The 21,034-nt window shown below is 39.5% G+C and overlaps 1 protein-coding gene across 5 annotated transcripts in view; it reads right to left on the reverse strand.

Annotated features, from left to right (window-relative positions):
• The window catches only part of PIEZO2 (piezo type mechanosensitive ion channel component 2), a 322,106-nt gene that overhangs the window by 195,547 nt on the left and 105,525 nt on the right, over nucleotides 1-21,034 (reverse strand). For all 5 annotated transcript variants that reach the window (XM_054817484.1, XM_054817479.1, XM_054817482.1 and 2 more), the window contains exon 3: nucleotides 5,072-5,197. In XM_054817484.1, the coding sequence (XP_054673459.1) occupies nucleotides 5,072-5,197 (126 nt within the window). The remainder of the gene's footprint in view (nucleotides 1-5,071; nucleotides 5,198-21,034) is intronic.

The raw sequence follows: 21,034 nt of genomic DNA on the forward strand, positions 1-21,034 counted from the left end.
GAAACTAGTGCACCAAAAGTGCACATTTACAGTACTTACTCTCACTTCATTTACATGAGGGCAACATGTAGAGTAGAATAGAGTAAAACAGAATAGAATAGAATAGGGTGCGGTTTGCCCTCTTGGCTGCCAGGGCACACTGCTGGGTCATATCGAGCTGCTGTCGACCAGCACCCCCAGATCCCTTTCTGCAGGGCTGCTCTCCAGCCACGTCTCTCCCAATTTATACTTGTGCCCAGAATTACTTCATCCTAGGTGCAGAATCCGGCATTTGGACTTGTTAAATTTCATCCCATTAATCATTGCCCAATTCCCCAATCTACATCCCTCTGCAAGGCCTCTTGTCCCTCAAAAGAGTCAACAACACCCTTCAGTTTGGTATCATCAGTAAACCTGCTAATGGTGCGTTCAACTCCTGCATCCAGATCATTGATTAATATATTGAACAGAACTGGCCCTAGAATGGAGCCCTGCAGAACACCGCTAGTCACCAGTGAGATGCAGCCCCATTCACTACAACCCTTTGAGCTCTGCCCTTCGGCCAGTTCTTCACCCAGCGCACCATGCACCCACTCATCCCACAGTTGGACAACTCATCCAAAAGGATGCTGCAAGGGACAATAGCAAAAGCCTTACTAAATCCAGAAAAAATACATCCATCACCTTCCCTTCATCCACTGGGCGGGTGACTTTATCGTAGAAGGATATCACATTAGTTAAACAGGACTTTCTCTTTGTGAACCCATGTTGACTGTGCCTGATGATTGCATTATTCTTTAAATGCCTTTCAACAGCACCCAGTATAACCTTCTCCATATTTTTTCCAGGAACTGAGGTTAGACCAACAGGTCTGTAGTTCCCTGGGTCTTCCCTTATGCCCTTTTTGTAAACTGGAATACCACTGGCTAGCTTCCAGTCAGCAGGGAGCTCCCCAGACTCCCAAGACCTTTGGTAGATGATCGAGAGAGTTCCTGCCGTAACATCCGCTAGCTCCTTCAGTACTCTATGGTTTCATTTATTTAAACTCAGGGAGATATTACAATTCCAGCAAAATCAAAACAGATTAAATTTGAAGGAAAAATCAAACATTTTAATATATCCAAAACCCCTTAAAGGTGGTATTTGCAGACAGCAAATAGTTTTGAATAAAACTGTTTTGGAATAAAATGGGCAAACATAAATTTCCATTATAATGTAAGAATACTCACCTACACAAATATGTGATTAGAAAAAATGGTCAGTTCTGCAGAAAATGATTTGTGGGTTCCAGTGAATCACAAATAGTGTGAGATAATGCTACCATTGCAAAAAGTACCACATAGTTATACATAAACAGGCAGTGTCACTCACAGACACTTGGGTAACTGCTATACTTCAGTATGTGCTAGTAAATTCTCAGCTTAAATACTGCCTAGCTTTGGTGTGTTGGGTTTGCGTGGCAAGGTTTTGGTAGCGGGGGGGCTACAGGGGTGGCTTCTGTGAGAAGCTGCTAGAAGCTCCCCCTGTGTCTGACAGAGCCAATGCCAGCCGGCTCTAAGACAGGCCCGCCGCTGGCCAAGGCCAAGCCAATCAGCGCCTCTGTGATAACATATTCAAGAAGAAGAAAAACACTTAGAGAGAGAGAGCTTTTGCAACCGGAGAGAGGAGTGAGAAGATGTAAGAAACTCTGCAGACACCAAGGTCAGTGCAGACGGAGGGGCAGGAGGTGCTCCAGGTGCCGGAGCAGAGATTCCCCTGCAGCCCGTGGTGAAGGCCATGGTGAAGCAGGCTGTCCCCCTGCAGCCCATGGAGGAAGGATGAGGGGGGTGTAGAGATTCCACCTGCAGCCCGTGGAGGACCCCACGCCGGAGCAGGTGGAGGCACCTGAAGGAGGCTGCGACCCGTGGGAAGCCCACGCTGGAGCAAGTTCCTGGCCGGACCGGTGGACCCGTGAAGAGGAGAGCCCACGCCAGGGCAGGTTTGCTGGCAGGACTTGTGACCCCGTGGGGGACCCCACGCTGGAGCAGTCTGCTCCTGAAGGTCTGCACCCCGTGAGAGGGACTCCATGCTGGAGCAGGGGAACGAGGAGAGGAGTCCTCCCCCTGAGGATGAAGAAGCAGCAGAAGCAACATGTGATGAACTGACCGTAACCCCCATTCCCCGTCCCCCTGTGCCGCTGAGGGGGGGAAGGTTGAAGCCGGGAGTGAAGTTGAGCCCGGGAAGATGGGAGGGGTGGGGGGAGGTGTTTTAAGAGTTGATTTTATTTCTCATTCCTCTACTCTGTGTTGCCTAGTAATAAATTAGATGAATTCCCTCTCTAAGTTCGGTCTGTTTTGCTCGTGACAACAATTAGTGAGTGATCTCTCCCTGTCCTTATCTCGACCTACAAGCATTTCGTTATGCCTTTTCTCCCCTGTTTAGTGAATGAGGGGAGTGAGAGAGCGGCTCTGGTGGGCACCTGGCCTCCAGCCAGGGTCAACCCACCACATTTGGGCACTGAACTTCCAGAAATATCTGGAACACTTGGAGAAAACAGAATTAGACCAGCAACAATAAGACTAATCTCCTTCCTAGAAAACATGATGCATGAAGAAAGTTTAGAGGGACTGAAGTTATGTAAAGAGAAGAGAATGAGAGAAAAGAGTACATACGACAGACATGACTGTAGCTTTCAAATGCTTAACAGGTAACCATAAAGACTAATGGAACATTCTTCTTCATTTCCACATCAGGCTGAAGGAGGAAAACAGGACATTTTGACTAATGGGAGAAAAACTGCCTAATGATAAGCATCAGAAGAGACTGTAGAATATTTCCAGTGGGGCACATAAGGCTTAAGAATAGGACAAACAGCTGTAAAAAAATGTTTTATTAATAGTTGATCCAGATCTGGATAGGGAAACAGAAAACTCCATTCTTCCAGTCTACACTTCTGTACTTCTTATTGAGTGAACAGAGTTGAATGAACATTAACAGGGAACTCTAAAATGCAGAGCTCACAACATTGTGCAGACGCTATGGGCACAGTGCTGTCGTTTTTCCAGCTTTGGCTTAGCACTCTGCTGTAGTCAATTTTGCAAAGCATTATTCATATAGCTGGAGAAATAACAGGAAATACAGTGGGGCTGTGCCACCAAATAATTACAAACAGAAGTACTACCAAAGTACTTTCTGGAGCGGGAATTGTGTCTTCTCCTCACCTACACAGTACCATGTATGCTCTGGTGCCATTTAATGACAATAATTGATCTTACTGCGTGCTCTAGCAAAGACCTTGGCCTTTTCTGTTCCCTTCATTCACAACGGTCTTTACATCTTCTTTAACTTCTCCTTCAGCACCCTGGGGGTCCAGCATCCACAATGCCAGTAGCACATTCCCCTCTTCATTAGCTTCACCTGAAGCTCACCAACTATAGCCAAACTAAATGCTGCCAGTTTACTCCACAAACCTGTTCAGGCATTGAAATTCAACAGCTGAATCTTTCATATTGCTGAACAGTTAAAACAATCTCAAAACAACTTTGGACAGCCAACTTCTCTCCCAAACAACTCAGGCACAGTTTGGGAGTTCCTGTGCGACAAATACCGTTCCCAACAGGCAACTTCAAAGCAAAGAGAGCTTAATGGTGAGGACGTGGGTCATCTCATGTCAACTGGCCACGGTGTCCAAGAGCAATCTGAGGCACATATAATGTACTACCACAGCCATACGCATTGTCCTGTGAGGCTTCAAGTAAGGAAATCATTATTAATGGCAGCTAGAATAGAAGCTGCTGCACTCAGCAACTGTTAATAAACAGACAGAAATGGTATGTTCTGTTTCTTCAGGAGTGGACTCTTCAGGATGAAGTAATTCTTTTAATCAGTTTCCACTGTAGACCCCGGTTCCCACCACAGGAGGAAGAAAAAGCCAGTAGTTGCATCTCTGTCTTGGACAGTCAGGAACTCTCTACTCATACAGTGTCTAACTGATACGGTTACTCTAAGTAAAAATCATGTATTTTTAGTCATAAGAATATTAAACAGATATAGGAAAGCAACTATTGCAGTTCACTCAATAATAATACACATTTTTGAAAAAAAGAAAAAAAGTATTTTTAGACTCTGAAGGTCTGATTTGAACCAACAAAGCCCAAGACATTCCATTTAAAACTGGTATTTCATAAACACAATTATGCCTTTTAATTTAAGAAATGGTTTGCGTTAAAGGTGAAATGCTAATTCTTGCTCCAAGTTTCCTTAGGATTTTGTTACTTTAAGTCAAATGCTTTACCTCACATAAGGTTTCTTGTGTTGAATTGTAGTATTACTGTTTACTCAAGTGGCAGCAGCATACTCTGTGATAAATTAAATGGACATTTATCAACGGTAAGTTGACAGGTTTAAATGTTAAACGTAAGCATTGTAAGACAAGTACAAATAGTTTCTACCTGGAGGTTACATATCCAAATCACTGGATAGATATTTTAATTAACTTCTGCACAATAAAGAACATTTACTTCTGAATTATTGAAGAACATTTCCTGAGAGAGGAAGATACAAAATGTCATGCAATATATTTTAAAGTAGTGTTTACATATAAATAAAAATTGAAAATCCTTCTTCCCATACAACACAAGAAAGAGACAAATACTGTTTAGAAACATAAATCTTGGGGTCAAGATTTAAAGTTAAATTAAATGAACAACTTTCTTGAGGTCCATCAGACAGAGGCATAATACGTGGGTAGAGGGGTTTCATTACTATATCTCATTTTATTCTTAATACATTGAATTATGATCTAATAACACAAAGATGTGGCCACCTCAGGTTCTGAGGAAATTTTGAGAAAGCATAAAAGATGAAGACATACAACAGTCACTGCTAAACCCAAAGAAAATGCATCTCTAGTGGGAACAAAGTAGTTTATACACTTTTCTCATTTCTTAAACCCATCTAGTCTTCTGGCCCTAGGAGTAATTCTTAAGGCAACAAGCTGGGAAACACGAGCAAGCTGCAAACCCACAGGAGCACAATGCTAAGTGTCTTCTCATCAATGCTTCACCTTTCAAACCACTTAAAATGCTAATAAAAACTAAAAGGTTTTACTCACAGTTAAAACCAGGTTCAATAGTTTTTCCAGCTTCAAGACTGTTTATTGTAATCTGAAAGATGATGTGCAGCAGTAGAAATGATAGACTGGTGAAACACAGAGATTTTAATAATCGTCCTGTATGCCCTGAAAGACAAAATATACATACATATAGTTGGTGAATTTCTAAACATTACTTAAAGGTTTTCAGTATAAAACCACTAAAAATACCTTGACCAAGGATATTTCTACAAGTCACATTACTCATGATTGCCCCTTCAGGGTCAACAGCATAGCAAAAAACATACTCAAATTATAGTGTCTTTGAGTACACTTTAATCACAAACCCCAATGATTGTTATTGCTAATATTTCCTTTTACTTTTTGAATTAAAAAAAAAAGTTTCTCAGGTCTCCAGATGATAGCAATTTTACATCAATGATAACATCACAATGCTTATCACCATGTTACCCGGTACAAAGACAAAATATGGATGATACTTCCAATCTCAAGAAAATAAAAACCTGTTAATCTAATCATGCTTTCCGAAACAAATTACATGTAAGGGGGATAACAACACAAAAACCTCAGTTTGGCTCAGGACTATAGACATACTTTCAAATGAACACTTTGCTTTGTGCAGACTGCCCTCTTTCTCTTCCTTTAGAAGTTTTTGAAAAGAAATTTCAGTACACTGAAAAATCCTGTGCCAGATAAACTTGGTCATGGTTCCTCTATGATTTATTGGATATCTATAGCCAAGAGCCAATAGAAAATGTTTGACGAAGACTTAGAAAATGCCTTATAAATCCTCTGGGAAACACTCATCTTAATCGGAGGCAGCCAAACATGCAAGGTATGAATAAATAAAGTAAACCATTAGTATTTCAGAAAATATGCATCTTCAAGACTAAGTTGTATTGCTGATAAAACAACATTAAATATCACCCTACCTGACTCATTTGCAGTGAAAGTTCTATTTCCAAAATATTTTACACCTAGATTTTACACCACCTGCTTCGTGCATTTGAGGGTCATTTTTTTATTTACAGATTAAAAACCAGCACTGCTGGTATTCTTACCCAAGGTTACAAATAAAGCTAAGGCTATGGAGGGTAGAACTAGGAGAGTATTCTTGGGAAATGTTGACTCTGCATGCAGCCTGTTTTGGTCATACTTATTCTGCATGTCTCTGTTATGAGCAACTACTAGAAAGAAGACAACGGTTCATATTCTGTGTCTAGCCAGTAAATCAGCTTTTTGCTTTGTATTTGTTATAGTTCAAACATGTCGTTGATGGTCCCAAAGGTAGTTTATAAAGCAAAGAATCAGATAAACAGGATTCAATAAATTTAGAAAATGTTACAGACTATCTCACTCCATCAGATTCAAAACTTTTGTTGTATGATCACTATCTTGACTGCAAATTTTGAATACCAAATACCTGTAATGAACTTCCCTATATTTTTTTTTAAATAAAGAGATTAAACAATTCAAACAAAATGACAAATGGCAGGAGCGAGCCTAGGTATGAATTTCTCTGATCTAAAAAGGAAGATACATTCACTAGATACATGTTTTGTATGACCTATTCACTAGTCTTTACTGGTAAGACACCAGAGTCCACACAGAAAGCAGACAATCTGGGCTGCAGAGCATTAAAAAATAAAAAGACTAGATTTTAAATTCTTTGGATCAGAGGTCATTTTTTGGTCCAATTCTACAGAAGCTGGCCTGGTGTCCTGGCTTAGGACAACAACTTTTAAGTACTATAAAAGCACAAATAACAAAATAACTCATATTTTCAAAATCATTAGAGGAATGAATATATGATAAACTACGTGTTATTAAATCATTTGTTAAATATGATGTCATATGTAATGCAATCCAAGGACTGCTAGCTTTTACAATTTTTTGGCAAGTTTCAATATTCGGTGGTTTGTTCCTGCATTACCAGATCCCATGCTCATGGTATTATGAGAGCTGCGTGTTCAGAATACACTGAAAAATTACATATCTCAAAGCTGGAGACAAACAGTTTGACAACTCCAAGGACTTAACAGCTGTGTTAAAATGTACAGATTTTAAAGATAGTCTGGTGATTTCCAAAGTTCTGAGTCACAAACCCTCTTCAGTGCTCAGGAGTTAACAATTCAATAGATATCAAGCACTGGGTTTTTCATATAGAAGTGGATTTGGAAATTTTTCGATAGAATTGTTTCAGTCAGCCTCCAAAGGAAAAAAATGCTATACAATTAGCCAACACACATTCATTTCTCAAACTGCTTCCACATAAAGAAAGAAAACCACTAAAAAACGTAGGTCCATATTTCAAGATTTCAATTGTCATCTCTCTCCAAAATATATATCAATTTTAGACTTCATTTTTTAAAGCTTGAAAACAAACTTATTTGAATTGTAGATTGAACAAACTATTTCTTTAACAAAGCCTTTGCAATTGTCTTCCTTTTAGGAACTGTAGAAAGTGTTGAAAATATATTTCTTGAAATGCTGAAATGTTGAAAAAAGATCTCCTTCTGCACAAAGCTGGGGAAAATTTTAAAGGACTATTAACATTCGTGATAATAAATAGTGTCTCAGCGTACTGGTGAATATGACAGGGGAAATACACAGCTGGAAGGCAGCTAGACATGTTCAGTGCAGGTTACAGAATTCCTCAAGGGCTGCTCTCTTCATGGCCATTGGTGGGACAGGACCACCATCAGATCCTACTGAGCAGGACCCCTTTGCCTGCACCGCATTCAGCTGTGCCAGCAGAAACTAGACAAAAGGAGTATTTGGAGAAAAGTAAGAAATACTATGCCCCTGATTTCAAAAGTTTTGGAGAGACATCAACAACTTGGGAGAAATGGGAGTGCTAAGAATCAGTGAATTACTGGATACATAATTTATGCCAAGGAAGAAGTGACAGATTTGGATAAGGGATGAGTTTCAATTTATAGTGGGGTTGGGATAAATCCATTTGACTGTATTTTTACTTACATTTTTTTCTTTCTACTGGAAACTTAGTTCTAAATTACACAAAGAAAAAATTAACTGTATGTGTACAGAACTGAGATAGTGAGAAAAGAGAAAGCTGAAATTAAACTCCTGAAATACAACAGGGCTTCTTATGATGAGGAAAGAAGACTTCTGTCATCCTTTAATTTTTATTTATTCTAATTCACTCACAGTCACAATCCTTTTGCTAAAACATACTTTAACTGTTCAGTTGCCCTAACTCGAAAGTCCTTGGGGACATGAACAGAAGCTGACTGTCCCAGAGAAGGAAATATTTGTTGTTCAGAAAGCTGTGTGGACAGAACAGACACCCAAGAGAACATCACCCCAGCCCACACTAGAAATCACAACACTAATTCCTTCGTTTTTGTCTTAGATGTATAGATTCATGTATGTCCATCAAGACTAAAATAAGAAAAATCTTCTGGCAAAACATTTGGGTTTGTAGCTTGAGTGCTGGGTTCTGATTTTATTTACACCAGTGTGGTGCCACCAGCTTCAGCAAACTGTGGTGGATGGAAAGAGCAGATTTGTCTCAGAACTGGCCTGAAAGACTAAGAAAAGTGAGTTTGCTTACATGCAATGTGCCATTCCTAATTGCATCCAGTGGGACCAAAACCTGGCACGTGGCCTTAAAAATGCACCCCGATGTCTCAACACATATGCTCCAGCCCCCTTGTCCCTCCAGAAGGCTCCTGGGAAATGGTTTTCTCCCCTCCGATCAAACCCACAGGAAGCTGGTCAGGATGCAAAGGTTTCATTACCCTCTTTATCTCCAGCCCAGCTGCAAGACTAAACTGGACTCAAGAGGGCCAAAAAGCTTTTCACACATGGCGGAGGAATCCATTTCTTATTTTTCAAAGGTAATCCAGCCAAGAGCTGGATTAGTGATGGCATGCCCCCCCCAGCCACAGGCATGTAACCTCAGTACAACTAACTATTTGAATGTGTCCGACTAGGACTGCTGCCTTCAACAAACATATGCACTTCTTGACTGCCTACATCATGATTGTATGCAAAGGTGGAGCCTGTGGCTCACATCATTTCCAACTTAGAAAAACAGTACATTCATGTTTAGACAGGCAGTCCCGTGATCTTTTCTGCTACCCCTCTCCCTAAAACAGCAGACTATGACAGAATTCAATTTTTTTGTATGCCTGGAACTTTGTAAGAGCTTCTTCCAAAAGGGTGCACTCACAGGACATCAAAATAACTGAATGGTCGATTGTCACTGAGACCTGCTTTAAAATCACATATATTAGCTTTTACAATATAATCTGACCAAGAACCTAAGGCTATTGCAAAGAGTATATCATATCGTATCATATCATATCATATCATATCATATCATATCATATCATATCTGCAGTTGCTTACAAGGTGCATTTTCATTCCTCACAGTTGGTTCCCTTTCTGATCTTTGGATGGGGCACAACATAAAATTGGCTGAGTCTCTAACAAAGTTTATAATACTGCTAACAACTTATCCTGATCTTTTTAATAATTAGTACTAAGCATCTATATGCAGAAAGTGATCAGTTCAAAGGGTCAGTATCCATACTGCATGCCATAACGGTATCAGGAAAGGGAAAATAGAGGAGGAAAATAATGGATTTAAAAAATTAATTTAAGACTGCTTAGTATTCCAACAGTGTAATTCCTTCACCATGATCAAATGTATGCTGCATGGTTTCATCTAAAGAGTAGATTTAAGACTGTTTGGGAGTCTTATTTGATGCTTTTATTACTTTGCAGTGGGATTTTTTTAAAATGTAACCTTGGTGTTGCATTTTCTGAAGTCAGTTGTTTTTTGGATAATTCTAACATCTCTTCAGCCATACACTGTACCCCAAACTGCTGCAACACTTTCAATTCTACTTCAACAGTTTTGCTTGGGTATTTCTTCGCACAACACTTTTTATTCAGATCACAGCAGATGAAATACCAAAGCACAACTCATTTTTCACATAACCTTTGATAGCATACAGCAAGCGATAAATATTAATGTGCATTTATCTTCTGAACTAGTGACACTTCAGTTAATAAAGATACTCTATTATAGTCGTTCAGGATTTATTTTTTAATAAACCTCTTCATCAGTAAGTGACAAACATAAAACTAAAGAGCTCTGGGGATGAGGCTTGGTTGCAGTAAACTTCTGCAGCACAGACAGGGTCAGTCCCGCAGAATTTGTTTCAGCTAGAAATCTTAAAATCTTAACTTCTTGATTTTCCATCAGGAAACCTAGCATCACCTCAGAGCCTAGCTGGAACGAGGGTCTTGAGACTTTAATCTCCTGCTCCGTGGTTCCAAATAGGAGTCTGTCAACATCATCTACACTGTAGACTGGGGCAGCTGGGGGTGGGAAGTTAAGAAAACATTTAATTCAAAACATCTGTCTTTTGGAAAAAATCTGGAAGTTTGGGGGGTCATATGATCTGCAAGAAAAAAAAAATAAATCAAAACATCAAAATTTCCCAAATAAAAGAAATCCCACCTCTGGTCAGTTCTGTTTTACATGCCTCAAGATATCACAACTAACTTACTGAGATAAATGCAAGAAAAGAGTTCTGATTAGAAGTTGCCTTCTCCCAAAGTTTCAGAGGTGATAAAAGACAGAGTTGGTTCCAGCTAACCATCAGCAAACTGTTATCACTGAGTCCAGCATGAACATCTGCCACTGTGGCCATGAGCGTCAAACACAGATTCATACATTTAAACATATACACAGGTGAAAGTTTATAAGCATGAAACAAGCGCTGATATATCCATCTTTCCTTTGACAGGAAAACCTCTTATTTCAGTATGGACAGTCAGCAGCACTGAAGAATAAGGGCCAGTCCCCTTTCCTGAATTCATCAGTACTATTGTACACTAATTGACACTTAACACAGCAGGGTACCTCCCGATGACCATGGAAGACAAAGAAAGGGTTCAAATATGAGTTCTAAATTCAGCCAAGATTTTCAGTGATCACTAACAGAGTTAAACTTGCAAGGCACAAAGCAATTTAGCCCTGTCTAAGAAAGCACTTGAGCACATGCGTATCTTTGAGCACATGAACAGGGACTGAAGGGCTCTCAACGTTGCATAAAAGGTTCATAAAATAAGACTGACTGCTTCACTGCCATGGTATTGATACTCGATGTGACCCAGCCTTAAAGCACACAGCTCGCAAGTCACTGGAAGACACAGATACTTCTACACCATCCACTGTTCAAATTGGTGCTCTGCAGAGGCTAATTTTCTCTATTTCTCCTTGTAGTTACAATGTGTACTTACATCCAAGTGTGCAGGGTAGGCATAACCTCAGTGTTTTCAACTCGTCTCTTCCCTGTGCACTTTTGGAGGTGCAGAGAGACAGTGCCCTCCAGTGTCAGGTTCTGTAGGAATGATGCTAAATGTTTGCTAGTGCCAGTGATATCTGTTATTAAACAATCTTTCCTAGACGTAAAATATCCACAGTGTTTCTACGTGCACAGTACTGCTATACTTAGAGGTTTGGCCTCTTGAGTGCTGAAATGCAATGGGACAAAGCTATGAACAAAGGAGAGAGGAAGGCAATCGTTTGGAAGGACTACACTAAGACTAAAATTTGATAACGGTGTGCCTTGTACACTGTATATTGTGCAATGGGAAGCCATTGATCCACCAAGTAAAGGAAGCGCATATCAGCTCCTATTCACTAAGTCTTACATGTACTTCTTAAGTAGAACCAAAAAAGATAATACTTAAACATCCTGAAGCTGCCAAGAATTATTTTAATGGTTAAAAAAATGCTACCATTTTCTACCCAAAATAAAACCAAAACTTACTTCCTCCTTTCTTGAAAGTGCTGCCATCCTTTGACTGCACAGTAAGCATAGCTATCGGTACACCTATATTTAGTTTAATAGAAAATGCATTAAATTTTTTTTTTGTTTTTTTTTCCCCAGAGTATCTTACATTTCAACATCATCTTCTACCCAGAGGATTTGAGCTTACTGGAGCCTTAAACGGTGGGTAAACATCACCACTGCAAAAACACAAAACCACTTGGTTCACTTGCTGGATTTCCAGCAGCAAGACAAACACAGAGAGCAATTAAGTAATGCGGTGGCCTATTTTGTACCTGCCCAGGCCCAAGCCGTGTAATGTGTATCCACAAACAACAGCTCAAGATTTCATGCTATTATTTTTAGCTGTTTAAAGTTATGTGCTCAAGCAGCCCCAGTGAAATCCAGACCACAAAAGTACGAGATTTCAGATTCAGAATTTTCAGCAAAAGTTTCCTAATGTTTGAGCAGTTTTGTCCATGCTTTCCTGAACGTGCCAATTATTCCCATATGTAGCCAAATGTTGCAATCTACAACTCTGCCCAATAGAAAAATTTTGTAATAAATTTACAAAAAAGGCATGATTCCTTAATTTCAAGCAACTTTTTGTACTACAATGTATTCCTTTGCATTTCAAATTATATTATTTCTTAGATCATAAACCCACAAGAATTTGTAAGTTCATCACAAAATACATAGTTACCTAAAAATTTTACATTACTTTTTAAAGCAAAATAAGTGTATCTGCATGCAAAATGTAGCTTCCTTTATATTCTTTCATATAACGTATTCCCTTACATTTCTTTTTCTGTTTCTCTCTCTTTTTAAAATACTACAGAGCTCTAAGAAGGGAAAAAAGTCAGTTTAGAGATGGACAGTTACATTGCAGGAATGCCAACCAGACTTGGGTAAACACAGTCAAAAATGTTATGTGTAATTAAAAAAAAAAACCTGATTTAGAAATGAAAACATAAAAAGTGCTGCAAAGGATAATAAATGCCTACTTACTCTAGCTTCTTGCAGGATTTCCTGTTTTTCCTAGAAGTTTTCGTGCCCAGAATACTACTAGAACTGAGCTGTATCCTCTGCATCAATAGACAATACCATCGTTCAAGCTAGTCATAATCTCTGACTCGCAAGTTTACACAGGCAATTTACCCATTTTCTTAACAAAATATTTTGTCAGACAAGACTCAGAACTTAACCATTCATTTTTTTTCCAGATGATACTCATAAGCTTTCAAAGTAAACAACAGCTACTTGATGTCTGCTTCTTAATTTGACAGGTGACTGTACCTAGCTAAATAGAGGAAATAAATATCATCTCAGATACTAGTGCATACGAACACTGAGCAATTTTAAGCCAGAGCTGTTCTTTCACAAGAGGATTTGAGACTTTTAATACCTAGTTCCAGTTACGTCCCTTGAGGAACCAAAGTCTCCATGTTTGCTAGTAACAGATAATATTTATTTTGAATTCAAATTAATTCAGCCATTATCATCTGTTAGAAGCAGTGCTTGCAACTTACTTTCCTCATTCCTCTGTCATGGTCATAAAAAGCAGGTAACTCTACCCAGTACTAAGCTCCTTCAACAACAAGGAGTCCAAACAACTCGCACCTAATGGGAGATGACAGCAGGTCATGTGTTACAGAGCTGAAACACATATTTAGAAAATCTGTACTTAGTAGGAGGCAAATAACTTTCTCTACTGAACACCTACCCACATATGTTCACAGGCAGCAAACAAATTTGATGCGAGGCAGAGTGAGAAGGGAAGGCTAGAAGGCTATGTAAATAAGACAGCTATGGCAACCGAACCCTACACCATGACATTTTCACAAGGGAGTAAGTGTGCATAAGTCTGTGTATTGACCCCGCAGTGGAAGCTGTGCTATGAATTTCTACCCTTGGCTAAACTTTCCCAAGAAGCTCTAGAGGCTGCCCCAGCTCAGGTAGGAGAAGTCTTGCCGAGTTTAACACCTATCATCTGAAGAGTTTGCATTAGTATCTCTAGCACAACATAATGCAGCTCATGACTCATCTGAAGAGCTCCTGAGCTGAAATGTATTGGTGTTTCAACTTCAACTTTGCATTTCAAAAATGCAAATGATCTGAACTGCTAAGCCCCTTGTCTACATAGAGCTGAAGTAACCTATACAAGGGCATAGTTACGTTCCCGCTTTATCAAAGGTGCTTAGGGAAGCAGAAAGACAAGATAGAAAAGCAAATTATTTATGAAATAAATTTGGTTCTAAAAGTTTCCTAGTGTTTGAAGAACAAACTATGATGCTAGGATGTCACACAGCCATGAAACTTTCTTCTTTCTGAAAAAAATATTATTACTTTCAAAAAACCTATTCCAGTGGGCAAATGGAAGAGGACCAGATAGCTTCCTATAAACATCAGTAGTATCTTTTCCTTGAAATGGGGTGGTTTTCTAAAGAAATTAAAATACAAACTTCCCAAGAGACTATGTTGTATATTCTGTAAAATTCTGTTGAGAAATAGATTACAGGAAGTCAGAGAACCACAGATCAATAAATCTAACTTGCACACTTGGCAAACTGGTAAAAACTAAAACACAGTGGAGAATTGGACAGTTAGAGAAGGACCATACACTGAGGAGGAGTTCAGGTAGTTACCGTAGAAGATAGTCGTGCCTAGTAGATCTTAGAAATCTTTGTGGAAACCACAGAATATGTGTATAAGGATATTTTAGATGACACAGCAAACTTAGTTTTCAATAAAATTCTGGCAAATATTTCAGAAGAACAAACTTCTGTCAAAGGCTCTTACAGGAAATGATCTGTCATGGGAATGGAAGAAACATTATCTTGGGACATACCAGCTCTGGCTGATGGTAACTTTTGATTTATCTCCCAGTCTAGTTGCAACAGGTTCAGAACAAAAATACTTTTTTTCCACACTGATGACAGAATTATCTTATTTGCTACATTCTGCCTAGTATTCATATTACGTGTGGAATTAAATGGATGTAGATATAGTGCTTTTGGCTGGGGTAGAGTTAATTTTCCTCATAGGAGCTCATATGGGGCTATGGTTTGGATTTGTGCTGAAAACAGTGTTGCCAACACAGGGATGTTTTCGTTACTGCTGAGCAGTGCTTACAGACAGCCAAGGCGTTTGCTGTTTCTCACACCACCCCACCAGCGAGGAGGCTGGGGGTGCACAAGGAGTTGGGAGGGGACACAGCTGGGACAGCTGACCCCAACTGACCAAAGGGATATCCCATACCATATGACGTCATGCTCAGCATGTAAAGCTGGCAGATGAAGAAGGGGGGGACACATTTGGAGTGATGGCGTATGTCTTCCCAAGTAACTGTTACACGTGATGGAGCCCGGCTTTCCTGGAGATGGCTGCCTGCCCATGGGAAGTGGTGAATGAATTCCTTGGTTTGCTCTGCTTGCATGCGCAGCTTTTGCTTTACCTATTAAACTGTCTTCATCTCAACACACAAGTTTTTGCATCTACCCTTCTTATTTTCTCCCCCATCTCACTGGGGAAGTGAGCAAGTGGCTGTGTGGTGCTTAGCTGCCCACTGGGGTTAAACCACGGCAGTAGGTTATAAATATGCATGAAATCTGGACATCAAGGAACTCATCTATGCTTGCAGAAACACTTGATTTCTTCAGGAGAAGAAATCACATTTCTCAATATTGCAGAAAAGGCTTACACTAAGGAAGAGTGGCGCTCAGTGAAATGCTGAGATCCTCAGGACACCACTTGTGTTTTCTTGCAAATGGTACACAAAAGACATTCTTTGGAACATCCTGCAAACCAAGCAGAGAACAACAACTAGATCGGTATTATCACTATGTATTGGGTCTGGCTGAGATGGAGTTAATTTTCCCCACAGCAGCCCTCATAGTGCTGTGCTGTGTATTGGTAGCTAGCAATGCGTTGGTAACACACCAGGGTTTTGGCTACTGCTGAGCAGTGCTGGCACAGCACCAAGGCTGTCTCTCCAACATTTCTCCCCCGCCTCACCAGCAGGCTGGGGGTGGGCAGGATCTTGGGCAGAGACATGGCTAGGACGGTTGACCCAAAGTGACCAAAGGGATATTCCATACCATATGACGTCTACTCAGCAATAAAAGCTGAGAGAAAGGAGGAGGAAGGGGGGCATTTGTTATTTACGACGTTTGTCTTCCGGAGCAACCCTACATGTACTGAAGCCCTGCTTCCCAGGAAGTGGCCGCACATCACCTGCTGATGGAAAGTAGAGAATAAATCTTTTGTTTTTCCTTTGCTTCTGTGCATGGCCATTTGCTTTTGCTGTATTAAACTGCCTTTATCTTGACTCACAAGGTTTTTTCCATCTTATTTTCTCCCCTCTCCATCCTGCTGAGGAGGAGAGTGATAGAGCAGCTTGGTGGGCACCTGGCGTCCAGCCAAGGTCAACCCATCACACACTATTATATCAATTCCATGTGTGCATACACAACAGTTCTCCGCTCTTAATCTCTCTGCATGTAAAAACATTGTAATATTGTCTATCATGTGCCAGGTAGATCAGGCAAAGGAATTTTGCACAAATAATCCATTACTTTCAACTCGACATGTTTACTATGCAGTTTCTTTGATAAGCCTACAGGACAAGACCATAAATGAGCCATCACATTTCCATATGAAGTTACCTGTTACATTTTTTGGATGATAACTGCAGAGAGAAACAAACAGTTAATTTTCACCCAGTTATATGTATCCTGTGTTTTGCATAATGGAAAATGGTGGCCAACATTATAGTAAGTCGAGTCCATGCTTGTAAGGTGTCTTTCAGATAAGTGTATAGTTGAGTAATGAATAGTGATGCCTTTCCTTCCTACGGTGGTTGCTACCATGGGCCAGGCATTTGGTGGCAGCAGTCCAAATATTTACAGGCTAAAAGATACAATCCATACCAGGTATCGACACTCTGAAATCTTAAATTCCTTCTGAGAACAAAAGGAATGGTAGCTACTATGAATACAGGTAAGGAAAGGTCAAGAGTTGCTTTTTAGTATAGAAATCTGAAAGGAAGAAATTTACTATTTTTTAATTATGCTCTTAAGGTAAAGGCTATGAACAGAGATCTGGATTTAACAAGTCTTAGACTAGAAGGAGGAAAATTTCCCTCTGAATTTTCAGAATTATTTTTAAGCAGCTGGAGGAAGTTCAATTTCTGATGAAATGAAAACTCATGAAAAAGAAACTAAAAGGAGTGAGATGTCAAAAGAAAAAAACCCAACAGTGGAACTGACTAGTATCTGGAATCTCCATCATCCTACAGTCCACTGTTAAAATATTAGAAACTGTGAACATAACAGAAGCTAAGAATGTCTGTATCTACATTGGTACAAATGAAAAGTTCATTCTCACCAGTAATCAGTAGTGGCCATAAGCAGATGTTTAGGGAAACCTACGAGATTAATACTCCCTCCAAGCCTCTAACCTTCTTCAGATTGCTTGAACCAGATCCGTTTGGTAAATTTCTCTGCCATGAACTTTCCCAGCCTCACTCTCAATCATGAGAATTTTCAGCATACACAGTAGCCTGCAGCAGGAATTGCCACAGGTCAACTGCTCACGGTATGAACAACATCCCTTTGCTTGTTCCCAGTTCTCACATTATGAGAAAAAGAGAACAACTGGTCACTCTCCATCCTTTCCTCATCACTCATGATTTTGTACGTCTTTCACTTGCATCTTTTCCCAGCTAGAGCCCTAGCACACTTACCTGTTCCTCAGACACTGCTGCATGTACTTTAGTTATCCCCATCAACCTTCTCTGAACTCTTTTCCAGTTCTACTACATTCCCTTTAGGGTAAGGCGCCACCACTATTACAAAATACAGGCGGATCATTGCTTTATAGACCAGTACAGTGGTGTTCCATTTCATTCTCTGTTTTATTCCTTTATGGTCACATTTCTTTCAACCTCTGCTGAGGCTCTAAACTAGTGTTTCTGTGAACATATGTATCACAAGCCTTGGACTGCATTCTTAAGGGACAATGTCAGCTCACTGAGCACTGGTTTATGTGTGGGGTTTTTTTTTAAAACTTTACCTTTATATAAACTTATCCAGAAGTAGGGAAAAAGGAAACCAGTGCATTCACTGACTGAAGGGATCATCTTTTTTCCTCAGAGATGCAGCTGAATGTATAGAGGTTACCAGATGCATGCCCTTTTAAACATGTGATATTTATTTGGAAATTCTACCGATCTCCACTATGGGAAATGCCCTTCAAAATTCTCTTGTCACATCAGACACTTTCAAAGACTGTAAGTTTTATCTGCTTGCTTCTGAATAAATCAATTCTCTCAAAACACAATTTATCTATTCTAGTGCCTGGAACCTATAGTAAAGAAGATTGCCTAATACTGAATCAAGTTGGTCACAGAACGACTTATTTCATCCACACATCAAAAACTACATGAAGGAAAGTACGTGCAGTCTTCAAAGATAAATACTTGAGTTCTTCTCTGTAGCCCTGTGGGATTTTATCAAGGTTTTTCAAAATAGTTGTATTTCTCCATTAAGAATAACCAATTACCAAGCATTCACTGCAAGACATTGGCTGAGTAATGCTCGTGTCCAACTAGATCTAATATATCTGGCATTTTGTCCTCTGGGGTAGACATAAAAGGATCAGTAGTTTCATTCTTTCACGTATGGCAAAAATTATGGGGATCCTGAAGCCAAATGTAGTAAAACTGCTTCAACACTGAAGCTGAATTTGGCATCTATGCTCTGCACACATGTAGTCCAATTGTTGTCCAAGCAGCGTTTCAGGATCCAAGAGGCCTCTGGAGTGGTATATGAGACATCGCTGTGATTCAGCTGGGATTTCTCACACATCTGCCTTTCTGGTAGAAGGATTTGGAATCATCCCCTGGACAACAGTAGGGCCGGTGGGACAACCTCAGACAACTCTTGCAAGAAGCTCTAGGGACTGGAATAGAGGACTGCACTATTTACACTTCTTCTTGTAGATGCTTGTTAGAAAGGGTTGCTGCTTGAGCACTTTTAAATACTCTTCCCTGCGGTAGGAGATCTAGGTGTGGAACAAGAAAGCCCATATATAGAGTAACAATATGGAAATGGTACGTAAGATGAAGGATTGGAATATATGTACTACCATGTTTTGCAGGATATGGTTTTAACATTCTGCAAAGCAAGGAAGTGCAACAGAACAGCTCGCTGTTTTCATGGCCTGGATTTTTACATGATTACTGATGTTGCCTTTGCAGACAAAAGAATACCAACAAAGGGAATGTTGAGAGGCATAAAGTGGGGAGATTATGGAGGACAGGAGGGATGAAGATATTCCTGTGCTCTTCACAACTAATAAAAGTAGTGTCTCAGCTCTCTACCATGGAGTGTGAGCTACAAGTCTCGATCTGCAGAAAGGACCAGAAAACTTACCTCTACTATTCTCAGAGACTATGCAGGAAGAGGAGCTAAGTATACCTTTAAAGACTACTTAGGTGTATTTAATCACCCAGAAGGTCATATAACAATCAAAGAGACTTCTTCGACACCGTAAAATATCAGCTCAAAGCTGCCAAAGAGCCCCAAAGAACCCTGTGATCCTGCACTTTCTGCCTTTTGTTGAATATCGAAGGGCGTTAGAGGTTCCAGGCGCAGTCTTCAAAAGTCCCTGAGAGCCTGAACTTGGGTGCAGAGAATACATATTTCTCCTATCTCTGCAATTCTAAAAAGACAAGCAATCAAAGAAGAATTAATTTGTATCATCTGTCATATCTGGAGATTCAAGTGTGGAAGATAAGAAGAAAACTCTTGTTTGGCTATACGACCTCCGAATGTACTCTAAGTCACTGACATCATTGAAGTAGTGTAGTGCCTAATCTGCAGTTACCATAATCTCATTATCATGATTATTGTTATGACTATTCTGGAAAAACTCAATAAAAATTTGCCTGAAAGATATTAATACAATATTTTTATGATTAGGGGAGAAAGAGTACATTTCAAATATGAAAGAAATTGAAACATACAACATGTTCACTTGCATAGAGATTGGTCTTTACTTTTGGGTAACCGCAAAACTACTGTTAGGAAATAAGAAAGAAAGTTTACTTTTGAAATTATTACGGAGACAAGAATAGACATACTTCAGTTTAGCAGTATGTGTGTACATACATGTTGTGTACATCCAGGAGTACACAACACATACTGGCCACATAAATATATGCTAAGTAGACAATCTTTTCTCATCTCACAGCACAGTTAATAGTCTCACTTGTACGCCGAGAGGTAACAGCATGCAAGATCTATTTGGCATCTAGATTCAGCATTATAAGAAAATACTTGTGCTTCAGCAGTTCCAGTACAGCATATGCTGGACACTGGGAAAGGAAATGCTTCGTACAGCGTTATCTCTATACCGAATCCAGAACCAAATGTAAATGTAGTCTAGCTATGTTTCATGTTAATATACGTAACGTAAAAATACTTTAAAATTTAGTCTTATTTTAAAATAATTTGCTGTTTTCCATTTTGTTGTAGATAATACTTCGCTACTTGTCTGTAAGACTAAAGTAGAACTGTGTAATTTACAAAGAAGCAATTCAGATTCCAACATGGTGCATTACTGAGTGTATAATAGAGTGAAGTGTAAAAAAAAAATCGTATTTCCATGAATTTTGTAGCATTATTACAATTCAAATAGCATTTAACTATGAAGTGCAATAATGAAGGGAAAAATGTGTATTTGATGTTGTACTCCAGCATCCTAACTAAAACACTGGAGTCCGGTGTTAGAACAGAAAATAGCCGTATGTCTTACAAATTTATGCTCCTGGTATAAAACACATCTGTATTCAGTACAGAGTCAGTAGCCTAAGCTATTTTCCAGTCAGACAAATTCAGACCTTTTCTTAGTCTACAACATACTAAAAATATTTAATGTGATGTTCACAAAGCTCACAAAAATGGAAGTCTGATTCTATTTTTGATTGCCAATGTTTAATAATTCAGGCTGAAATTCAAGTTGCTAAAGGAACTTTTACAACACTTGGCAAGAGGGATGAAATGCCACTGTTCAGCTCAAGAAATCAAAAATACAATTATTTAGTTTGAACTTACCAAATCTTAGGTATTTTCTTTGTATTTTTTTC

The sequence above is a fragment of the Grus americana genome, chromosome 2 (assembly GCF_028858705.1).
Source record: "Grus americana isolate bGruAme1 chromosome 2, bGruAme1.mat, whole genome shotgun sequence".
NCBI classification, from domain to species: domain Eukaryota; kingdom Metazoa; phylum Chordata; class Aves; order Gruiformes; family Gruidae; genus Grus; species Grus americana.